Here is a 12,060-nt window from a genome sequence, read left to right on the forward strand (position 1 = left end):
AATTTACTGTACTGTTAATTGTGTGAAAATGTATAAAAGAAAGGCATCCATACTAGTTTAAACAAGTCTAAATACAGACAAATCTCCTGTGGAAGACTACACCTAGTACAGGTAGTTAGCTCAGTGTGCTGCTGCAGTACAAACTGCAGATTGCACCCTCAGTATGGGGAAATGACTGGAGCTTCCAGTAAGAGCAGTGATTGGGTGCTGACCCTTTGCACAATAAGCTGGATGGGAACCTGTGGCACCAGCCAGGTAACCAGCCATTCAAGAGATACAATGGGAGCCAATGGCTCAGCAGGAGGACAGGACTCCACACCACTGTGTGCATGGACTGTGGATACAAAAGCCCACGGATTGCTTGATTTAGGGTCCCTCGTTGGCAGCACCCAGCTTGATCTCGAGCTAGTTTTGTGTGACTCTGCCATGATTAAAGTACTTAGAAAAATCAGATGTCTGAGACTCTTGTTATGGGAAACCTGTGGCTGAGCCTGTAAGGAAACCTTAACTGACAGTGTGAGAATGGTGTGTGCAGCCAGTCTAGTGCAGCATCCATTTACTCACTTGGTGACTTACTGGAGGGTTTTGCACCCAGCAGTGAAAATCTAGGGCGGTGGGAATTTGACTATCACAGTGGATGCAGGATTGCCAGACAGCAAAGTTTCCTTAGCACTCATTATCCTAATACTGAAAAAACCAATCTGTGATTTAGAGAAAATAATGGGACTATAAACCAGCATAAATGATTATTTTTAATGGCAAAAAATTAAAACAAAATTAATTTTCTCCTGCAAGCAATATGTCTGACGAAATTAACTGCAGTACATCTTTCAAAATTATTATTTTGCTTTTGCTTTGTAATATGAAGTATTTGCTGAAACTTAGAGGACTAATTTTTAAGTTCTTTGCCATAATTATCTCCCATTTCTTTGTTCCCTATTTAATACCTAGTAATAATTTTGTGTATCTATTTATTTGCTAACAAACCTCTAAGAATATAAACTGAAACACCTCATTATCTTATCAGAAAACACCTATATATATAAAAACATCAAAAAGTATAAGCTCTTCTAACGTAATCAAATAAACATGCAATCTCATATACATTTTGAACTGATGGTCTTCATGCATTAGAAGTCAGATACGTGCTTTAAAGAAATTTAAAAATTTGTTAGTGAAGCCACTATACGTTAGTGAAACTGGTGAGAACTCCATTATGCAAAACACCCATTCAGAATGCATGCTTGGGAAGAGCCCTGATACCTTTAATTCTTTAAGTCCCTGCATGTATCTCCCTTCTACATCATGTATCTGGTCCTTAAGATCATAGATATCCTGCAGGACATAGGAATAAACCACTGCATAAGAAGTATGGGAAAATAATTTAAAGTTGAAAAAGTATTAACAGGTTTACATGCACTTCTGTCAAATGACAAAGCCTGCAATAATTCCCAGAAATTAAAATTAATTCACAACAACTTGATGGAAATTAAGGTTTTGTTTATAACCCTAACTCCAAGACATCTCAAATAGGACAGATTTGTTTGAAATTCGACAAACAAAGCTTAATAAGGTAAATGCTTAAGCCATAACTCTAAACACAAACCAAGATAAAATACCAAGAAAGTAAAAAAATACTTCATGATTGAAAATTACATCCTCATAGCATTTTCTTATGATAATAGAAGTTCTGTATTAAAAAACAATCTTCCTATTTAAACTAGCTCCAAATTCTCTAAAAATGCAATTCACCCGTAATTCACTGAGGGAGGCATCAGGATCCACCAAACTACTTGCATCTCCACTTCCTCTCCTAGATGAGTTGCCACTCTGAGGAGCTGCACTTACTGAATTGCGAGATGAGGGCTTTAAAAACGGAAAAACATTGTGTTAGGAATCATATGGTTATTTCTGGTATACTTGATAATACTCTTTATAAATTTCTTCAAAGTCACTGAACATTTTTCTCTCTGGTCTTTCTTAATACTAGCTTACAGACAGTATTTTCCATTGAGTATTTTCCAGCACCTGTGTTTCTTCTTGGTAAAATGTTGGTTCCTTGTTGATGACTTAGTGTATCAGAACATTGGAATTTTGAGTCACCTATCAGGAAGATATTCGTAATTGGCTAATAGTACTGAAATACTGTAGACATTTACAATATTACTAACTATTATAATTTCTGCCATCCAGGATTCAGAAGAAAGCCTACAATGAGAATCTATCATATGGATTTTTATAGCTTTAGCCTCCTAAATTTTAGCCTTTCCTGGTAAGTATTTCTCACATGAAAAATAAATTGTATAGAAAATTATTACTGGCCAAAAGTAAACTAAAGAATAAATTTTTCCCTCAAGAAATAAAAGTCATAAACCATTAACTCTGGGCAATATAAAAGTCTATCTAAAAATATTTTTGCAAGCTAACCCTGACAAAAATACAAAGAATACACAGAATGTATACTTTTTGAATTATTTCAACACTTGTGATTTGTGAATGAACACTGACTTTAAATAATTTTAAAAGTTTTTTTTATTTTAAAAACTCTTACCCTTGAAAATATTTCTGAATGTGATTTTTCACTCTTTTCTTCCAGCTGAAAGAGAATAGGGAACATGATTACCTTTCATAATAAGGACCTACTGAATTGGTATCTTTTGTTCAAAGAGACTGAGAAATATTTTTAAATTAAATCATTTAAAAATTCCAGATGTTAGCATAGATCAAGACAGGAAAAATAATAATTAGCTTAAAAATAGTTTTTACCTCAATTGCAAAATAAATGTAAAGTAAAAAGCTTGTAAAGAGAAAAAGCCAGAAATCTTTCTTTAAAGTTTTTTAAATGTCATTACCAGTACTGAGCAACAAAATATGCTTATTCTTAAGTTTCGATTGTGTTTAAATAATTTCAATTAAAAAATTTCAAGTAATATTTAAATGTCAAGAGTAATCACTACAATAGTAGATGGCATAACAGACGCAAAGCTTCATGCAGGTACACTTCTGGCAGTTAGTGACAGCAGGGTGAATGCCGTAGTTAACAGAAAACACATCTGTACATTCAACCTCTTTAGTGTCACTTGCAATTACATCACAACAAAACTGGAAAAAACTTGCAATTACATCACAATAAAACTGGTAAAAGCCTATAACTGAAGTGTATGAAGTAAAAGCAATCTACAAGATAGAATATGAATTAAAATTATCTACTGAAGACTAAGGAAAAGAACTACCACACTCCCTTCTTACTTAGGAAACTGCTATTGCAAAATTGTATTGTAGATGTCCACATTTTCTACATTTCTATGAATCAAAATAGATGGGATTAGACACGTATTTAGTATGGTCTCTCACTGCTTCTCAAAGGACACCTGTTTCTCTCTATGCCAGGGAGAAGAGTTTTGGAAGTCTATTGCAATCACAGAAGAAACAAACACTACTTTATAAGACTTTTCTTTTTCCTCCTATTGTGGTTTCTAAAAAAGCAACATTGCTTCTTCATGACAAATTCACTAGCTCCAATGAGGTACTGAAATTATAGATTGCAAATATTTGTTACCAGTATGATGATAGAATGATGTGAAGAATCCAACTGATCTGAAGGACACATTTAGAACTAACCTAAATAAAAAATATAAATTTCAAATCCAATGACAAATAATGATGATAACACAAGCAACTGAGAAGGCAGCATAACTACCAGTCTCAGCCTCCACATTTCTTTTGGCAGAGCATTAATTTCAGAAAGCTTTATTACGGGAAAAACACTGAAGTTTAAGCGGGAGACATAATTAGTCTCTCATGATTTGAGAGTGATACAGGTGATAAATAACATTAATTATTACAACTTATATAGCACTGTAACAGTATTAAAATATCATCTAAATGCTAAGCCACAGAAAGTGATTGTGAGAGTAGTCTAGCTCTCAGTCTCCCATTCAAAGCAGAAACCACAGCCAACAGCTGTGGTTTGATCTAGCAAACTGTCACCAGCTCTTGAACACAGAGGTTCTGCAGCCTTGCTGTAAGCTGACAGACTAGAACAGTAACATCCTTTTGGAGCTTCTTGGAGTGTCTGGTCTGAACTCTTAAACTGCAGTGCGAGGTTGCTGGCCCTTGTTGCACTGCTTGGCAAGGGTACAAAGACTTTGGCTCTCACCTAAGCAAGCAATTACACACTGCTGATCACCACATACCATTCCTTCTGCTCAACTAAATAAACACAGTGCTCCCAGCCTCTCTGCCTACCTACTGCATCTGCTAACCCTAAATACTATTTCAGAAGATATACCTAAGAACAGAAATTTGCCTTTTACTCCATGCTATTAAACACAAAAGTTTAGCCTGCAAGTAACAAGAATATTTAAAAGTTAAAGCAGCAAGAAAGAGAAGGTGGCTAGGTTTAATATAAACAATGTTCAGCCTAAAGAGAGCTGCACAGGAAAACCATCACTATAATTTTCCTGTAACATGCTCTCTTGATTGACGTGGGATTCTGTACAAGTGCATAGCCAGCAAGGAGCACTTCAGTAATGGATTCTGAAAAAATCTCATATGGGATGAAGGAACACTAAAATGCACTAATGCAGGCACAGATATAAGTATCTTTGTCACTAAAAGAAGTAACAGTGTTCCAAAAGTACACAAAAACCTCCCTAGCATGGTTAATTTCCATAAGAAAAAAATGTAAAATATTTGGGTTTTTAAACGATTGTTAAGCTTATCGCACACACACAAAATTGTGAAGTGTTACACTTGACACATGCTTCTAGCAACAGGCAAAATCTCCTTTAAAATAAGGAGCATGCTTTTTAAAATTTCACTCAGTACATTTTTATATGAAAACAAGCCTCAACTCCGCAATAAACCAATTTGCAATTAAATAATTTAGAATGCTTTAACAGTATTTACTCTTTCAGAGTATGAAAAGAAAATCCGTGGTTTTGCTGTATTCACCAAAGTGTAAATAAAAAGCATTACACTCACACTATTCAAAACTTGGCCGTAATCTGCATCAGAAACAATGCTTCCCCTGTGGTTGCAACGACTGAAATAATCAGCAGTAGTTTCACTTTGATCAGAAAAATCAGAGGACTTCAAAAGATAAGGAGAAGGTGAAAGAGAACTGAAGATGACACCACTGAATGAACAAAAGTTTATTAAAAACAAAAAAAATCCTACCTTAAATCTCCATTATTGCACAAAAACAATGGACATTTATTATTGATTCATCTTCCTCAATTAGAGTTATACAAAAAAACATAAAACCAGATACCAAAGGGTTTAGTATTAATTTAAGGTCAAACACAAACTACAAAAATTAAGTATGCAGACCATAAAAGATTATATAAACTGATAAATAAAAACTATTTTTCTCTACAAATGTTGTCTTTTTTTCATATCAACACAAACCCAACAGTGCTAGCTATAATCTGGGCTTCTTCTCATTCCTAAGTTTAAGATGTCTTACACTAGAAGGCAAACTAAGTCCCCAAAGATGTATGTCAGACTGGCACCTAAAAAGGTGGGAGAAAATGCTAGTGCTATACATTCCTTGTTTAAAAAGGCAAAATATATCCAAGTGCAATTACATCTGCCATGGGAATTCAAGTGAAACATTCGACTGAGATACATTATGCCATGTAAAACACAGTATTAAATGGGAAGAGTGGATTTATCATAAGCTTATTGATAACATTCTACTTCAAAAGGCATAAAGTTAAAACTAAATACAATCTTCACAGTCAAAGTGATTATAGGGGAAAAAAATCCTTCTATGAAGAGTTTGAAAATATATTGTCCTTATCAAATTCTCACCATTTAAAGAAAAATTCTTTATTCTTGATGTACATGATTAAAAGCTAGCAAGGTGTCTAAAAGTTACATATAGAACTGCTATACAAAAAACAGTTTATTGATGAACTCCTGGCTCAGATTATGTTATTTTCGGACTACAGAATTTGTATTTGTTGTCACTGCTATGTTATGTTCTATTTCTCTGACAACAAATTTTCCAGCTATTTTTCAGCTACCTCTATATTTAAACTAGCATCTTAATTTTCATTAAATGTAGCTAGCTAGGTAAATTTTGATAGTTGGAAATTTGGCTAAACTGTCCTATCGCACTTGCATTTCACAAAGTATAGAGATACTGAAGAGAATTCTTCTTATTTATTATGATTACAGAAAAGAACAACTCGGGCTACAATCTCTGAGGAATTCTGTAATTCAAAATCCACTTCTCTTTGCTGTTGAGAGATCCATATACCTAATAAACTTGCTGTCCCTCCTTCTATACTTTTTGTAGTCCTATTATCTTTTCCAATGAGTTCATCAAAACTGATACATTTTAAGATGGAGAAGTGTCATACAGTTTCTTCCAAGTGTTTTCTACCTATTAGATCTCTCGTAGTTGCTCTTCTGATTTTCAGAGAGAACTAAACTGACTTCAAATGCATTATTCAGAGTAAAACCAAAATACAAGCCACAGAAACTGTAGGAAATGAATGTTAAATTATTCATAAGATTTTTACCTCATCTGCTTTTCAGGATTATTTCATTAAACAAATGCTTTGAGCTCTATTAAGCACTCACTAGTGTGAATGTACCTTGGCATTACTGGTATAAGATATATATAGTGAGATCTGATATATATTTTTTTTAATATATATTCCTATGTATGTTAAAGTACTTTTAAGAAAGTATCTTGGTGTTAAGAAAATCTAAGGAGACAAGTAGTTTCCGACAAATGTGGTTTTATTTGTTTAGTACATATAACACTGTTAATATGTGAGAAATTTTAAAAAGGACTGAACATTTCAGTTTAGCCCATACTAGAACACTGATTAACTTATTGTTTTGTGTGGCGTGACAAATGAGCAGCTATATTAATGAAACTCAGACAATTGTTCTATGGCAGAAGCAAAATAAAACTCTTTAAAATCACTTTGCAGCACAAAGAGCCAAGTTTAGAACAACACTTTTAATACAATACAGACCCAGAAACAAATTTTTCTCATTCTGGATACTGGTTATCATAAAAATAAATGACCAAACTTCTTACTGCGTGATGTAACAGTTTCCATTAATCCTCTTCCCCAAAGAAAGACTTTGTAGTGTATATCATGTGTTTACCCCATCTATGACATAGGGTGGTAACCCCAACAATGTGCTATACTTCAGTTACTAGTTGTTTATTACAAACATGAAAAAGATATTTAGAAAAACAAATTCCTTCTAGAGTTTACTGTCTTAGTGCTAAAAGTTTATATCTTGTTAAAAATCACACCTCGGACAAATCAAAACTTCTTTGCGGAATGGAAAAATCAAATCTCTGTGTTGCTCAGTGAAACAATCCCAAGTGGGCATACTCATAACTGCTGATGTGTTAATATCAAAACATTCATCAAATCGTGCATAGGAATGCTCACCACAGGACTACTTCGGACTGAGCTTGCTCTTGAAGAATAACCGCATTCAGATGGCTAAAGAAAAGTTATGAAGGACACTTTCACAACTTTCATAGATTTTTGTCTGCAGAAAACAAAGATAATGAAAGAAACAACCAGAGGCCTATAATACTAAGAACACAAGAACTATTTGAGTTATGTCATCCATCACCACACAATGAGGCCTGAGAAAGAGGGAAAGAAGTACCATGTATATCCAGACTCAGCCATTATCATGCCACATCCTATGCACAGTCCGTACTCTGTTATCATAGCTACATATTTCCAGTTAGTAGCATACTTCTTGCATAAAAAAATTATTTTTAAGATTCACAGCAGCATTTACTATTACTACGAGGCATGTCTATTTCCATGTGTTACTAAGAATTCCCTTAAAAACAGCCAAATACTTTAAAAAAATCAAATCTTAACTAGTGGCATAATTGAATTAAACATTTAAACTGCAATTTGGTTTTAACTGCTCTGAAGCCTGCAGAAGTTTTAACACACCCTGGGAACTGAAGCTATGCAGTACACTTAGTGGTTTTATGTTACAGTCACTCATGCACATTCTCCTGAGTTATGTTTAAAGGTGTAAGGCTGAAATCTATTTACGCAGTGAATAATAAAAGCAGCTCTGAGAAATGCAAGTTAAAAAGACAAAAAAATCACCATTTCATGCTGCTTTGCCCCTCCCTATGAAGAAACCTCCAGCAGAAATTAGAAGTATATATGCATCAGAGTTATCTGTAATAGCAGTCTTTATTGTATTGCTCTCTCACTGAATCTTCTAACAATTTCTTGAGAACATACACAAAGCCAAAAATAGTAAATCATCTATTTGTAATCCAAGTGCAAAAGAAGATCTCACTAATTACAAATACTACATAATATTTGGTGTTTTTTTACATAGGTTTAGCATGTCTCTAAATGGCAGTGTAAGATGGATTTGAACTACTACAGCAGCAAAAGGCATAAAGTTTCAGACGTTCATGCCAGCTTTAAAACATAACTTTTTGCAGAGCTACCTTAGCCATTCTTATGGCACTACTACCTACTCTTGATTTTGTAAAGATGCAGATTAGGTTTTCATGCTATTGCATTTTTTTATGTTTATTAGATTTAAATATGGCATCCTATTTAAAAGTATTCAAGGTGTATTTACCACAAACTTCAGTAATCTCCTGATTTCCATCCAAATGCTTAACTTTTTAAAATACTGGTTTTGGTGTTACACATGCAGTTGTTATTTAGTATGTTTGAATTAACATATTCTAACCCCAGCATGCTTCAACATCATTGTTGCATTCACTAACTTTATGCTTGCTTATAAAAAGAGCAGTAAAACAGCAACTACTAAAATACTTGAAAGAGGCAATTTAACAACATTAATAAAATTAAACTGAATGCCTCCAGAAAATTATACACAGAAAATGCAACTCCAAAAAATGCACATGTAATACTGTCAAACCTCATGGCCATACAATACAAATTTAAGGCAACCATGCGTATGGTGCTTACAAAACAAACTGATACTTCTTATCAAACCAGTATTTAAAGGAGACACCTATGAAGAAAAGTATAATTTTATATTTATATTGGGCCATTCAAACATCTAAAGGTAGTAAGATATTGTTTTACATTGTACTAACCCTGTAACTCCTAGCTGGTGCCACTGGATCACTGTATAGAGAAGATGACTATAATGTGAAGAACAGAACAAGTCAGAAACACCTTTTCTGCATACATAAATTTTAATATTTATGTTCTATATTCTACTAAAGTCCTAAAGATTTAAATAATAAATTTTAATCTATCTATAGTAGACAGAAACTTTCAGGAAGGGTGGAAGAGCCTCCAAGAAAACCTGTTTTCTTTGAGAACAATTTAAATATTATTAAACCAATCTAGTATTTTTTCAAGTACATTTGTGGAAGAGAGTGAAGAAATTAAGGAGTTCTCAAATAACATGTCAGTTTTCTCTAGCTAGTTGTTTAAACCTGGCCATGACCACAGCTGCAGGCACTGGAAGATATTACTCATCTTATTATATATCAGTATTTTATAATTTATGTTAAGACAGAAAAAAGTATTGCAATGGTGCTAAACATTTAATACTTCTTTTTGTTGTTTTTAAAAGACAGGAATTTGAAACAGCAACTGTTACAGCTGCTGGTTGTTTTCTGTATATCATACAGAATCATGACACAGAAGTTATTTTAAATTTAAAACCTCACATGCAGAACAGAGTAATCTGCATATTACACATTAATTTTATAAAACATAACCCTTACAAGCAAAAAATACAACTGTTACCACTTTTAACTGTAATAATTGCAAGTGTCATGGAGAAATAAGTTAGTGTCATATGGCATAAGTAAGCAAAACCACATATATGTATTTTATATAAATAATTAAATTAATATAGAAAGAGGAGACAGACCCAAACATGGTAGGAAGGAACTGGTTTACTAAATCCAATGCTGCTATGATTTCTTTGATCATAGTAAATTCCACTCTGAGGGGTAAGGAAGGAAAGAAGAGAGAAAATAAAGGTTGCATCTGTAGATTTTGCAAACGAAAGGTTTATCTTAACATTACCCAAGTGTTCCCAAGCTTAGACCTTGTGCAGAATGGTGTAAAGTTTTCCCTAATGTTGACCCCAAATCCATTTAACTTTCTTAAGCAAGTAAATAATAAAAGCCTCAAAATTACTATGTACTTTGTATATCAGCATTAACTGTATTTCTCATGCCATGCTCAAACAAACTAGTAACTAATTTTGGTATTTTTCCTCCATAATAAAATAAAAATTCCAAAAGTTTGACAAGTGCAGCAAGAAATACATGAAAAACATAACTGAAAAGACTTGTTAATAATTAGTACAATTATTTACTTTATCTTTTTTACATTAGCTACCATTATGAATCAAAGCATTTTGGGAAGGGAGAATAATAGAAAGAACTAATCATTTAATTGGGGCTGGATGTTTATGTGACACCAGCATAGCCTGTACCCTACCACTATTCTTTAGATGAAGTGCACATACTGGAAGTCTAGCAATTATATTCTGGCTTATTTCTGTTGTGTTTTGACATTCTCTACACAAATTGCATATATATGCACAAGTGAGAAAAAAAATCATACACACATACAAAAAATAAAAACTAGACAGATAAAAACATAGTAAAAATAGTGCCTGCAGAATACAGCACTTCTTATCTCGACAGGCAACAGAAAGCAGAAATATTCATATTGCTCATTTGTTTAGGAACTAAGGGAAGAGCCCTTCAAAAGTACATTGAGAAATGCTGTAATACAATAATAAGTAAATACAAAATTACTTTAGCCTAGTCTCAACACAAGCATACACTGCTGTTTTGATTCCCCGCAACCCTTAATGCAGTTGCTAATTCATCAGTACCAAAAACTGTCTGAAAAATTACATCCAAAATATTTTATTTATTGACACTGTTTCCACGTGTTAAACACCAAACTTTCTGGAATAGTTTCTGCAAAATCAAAATAATCCTCGTGCCTTTCTCAATAAATCACTGGATTAACATCAAGATCTCTGGCAAATTCAATCTGCCGTACATCTACATTTAAAATGTTTCTAACTATTTGATAGAGGACAAAGGGGGAGTAATAGAACACGTATCTCCATCCCAATTGAATAAACTTTAATCCAGAGAAGTGCCACCTTTAAATAGTTCCAAGAGCCCTTTCCAGGCCTCCAGCAAAACAAGATTTCTATTCATCTGGTTCCGTTGATGGTATTGCACTGATATGAAAACAGTTTCAAACACAAATTGGAAGTCAGAATCTGATCAATATGAGGGGTTTTTTTTCCTAAAAACATTCATGCAGATGTCAGGAAGCTAACAAATTTATCCATGATGCTACATGCTTAGTATATTTATAAGGAATATTATATGACAAAACTGCCCAATAAATCATCATGAGAATAAAGAGCTTTCTCCTTTGAACTTTGTGATAAACAGTAAACATGACTAAGAATGAAATTTAGATAATTAATGCCATTATATAACAGCATCTTCAATCTTAAAATATAAAGAAGACAGATGTAAGGATTTAAGGGTTTTATCACCTAAAGCAGAAACAACACATGAAATTCCAACTACCTAATTAGAAAAAAATAGGCCACACTTCTATCATTGTGTTAAAAAGAACTGGCAATTGAAACTATACTCAACCCTATTCTCATTAATATAGACTTGCCTTAAAGCTAGTGCTCACATGTCACAGAAGAATTTCAACCAATAAACAAACTAAAATAGCTTAACAATATAGACTAATTTAAGCACTATATTGTGCTTGCCTATCTGCTAGCTAATTCAGATAACACCGCTATTTAAACAGATACCACTTTTTAAGCTGCTTAAATATTCCTTTTGGTGGTACTTGATGCTTGCCTCTTCTTAAGAAACAAATTTTACGTGGCATAATACCACTGAGAATGTGATGCCATCTACTATCACTTCATAAAAATATGACAGATGTCTTTTAAGTAAAGATATACAAACTAGCTGCTTATTCTCTGGACTGCAGTAACTCTCCATTAGATTAAGTTAAAGTTTCTATGTGGTAA

At 33.4% G+C, this 12,060-nt stretch overlaps 1 protein-coding gene across 26 annotated transcripts in view; it reads right to left on the reverse strand.

Annotated features, from left to right (window-relative positions):
* Nucleotides 1-12,060, reverse strand: part of LRRFIP2 (LRR binding FLII interacting protein 2) — a 50,505-nt gene that overhangs the window by 16,722 nt on the left and 21,723 nt on the right. For 10 of the 26 annotated variants that reach the window (XM_064421056.1, XM_064421068.1, XM_064421065.1 and 7 more), the window contains 6 exons: nt 9,101-9,148; nt 7,431-7,484; nt 4,987-5,094; nt 2,552-2,596; nt 1,753-1,866; nt 1,264-1,335 (listed from right to left, as the gene is read on the reverse strand). In XM_064421056.1, coding sequence (XP_064277126.1) covers nt 1,264-1,335; nt 1,753-1,866; nt 2,552-2,596; nt 4,987-5,094; nt 7,431-7,484; nt 9,101-9,148 — 441 coding nt within the window. The remainder of the gene's footprint in view (nt 1-1,263; nt 1,336-1,752; nt 1,867-2,551; nt 2,597-4,986; nt 5,095-7,430; nt 7,485-9,100; nt 9,149-12,060) is intronic. The other 16 variants (XM_064421150.1, XM_064421105.1, XM_064421123.1 and 13 more) reach the window with 6 other exon arrangements.

The sequence above is a fragment of the Passer domesticus genome, chromosome 1 (genome assembly GCF_036417665.1).
Source record: "Passer domesticus isolate bPasDom1 chromosome 1, bPasDom1.hap1, whole genome shotgun sequence".
Lineage (NCBI taxonomy): Eukaryota > Metazoa > Chordata > Aves > Passeriformes > Passeridae > Passer > Passer domesticus.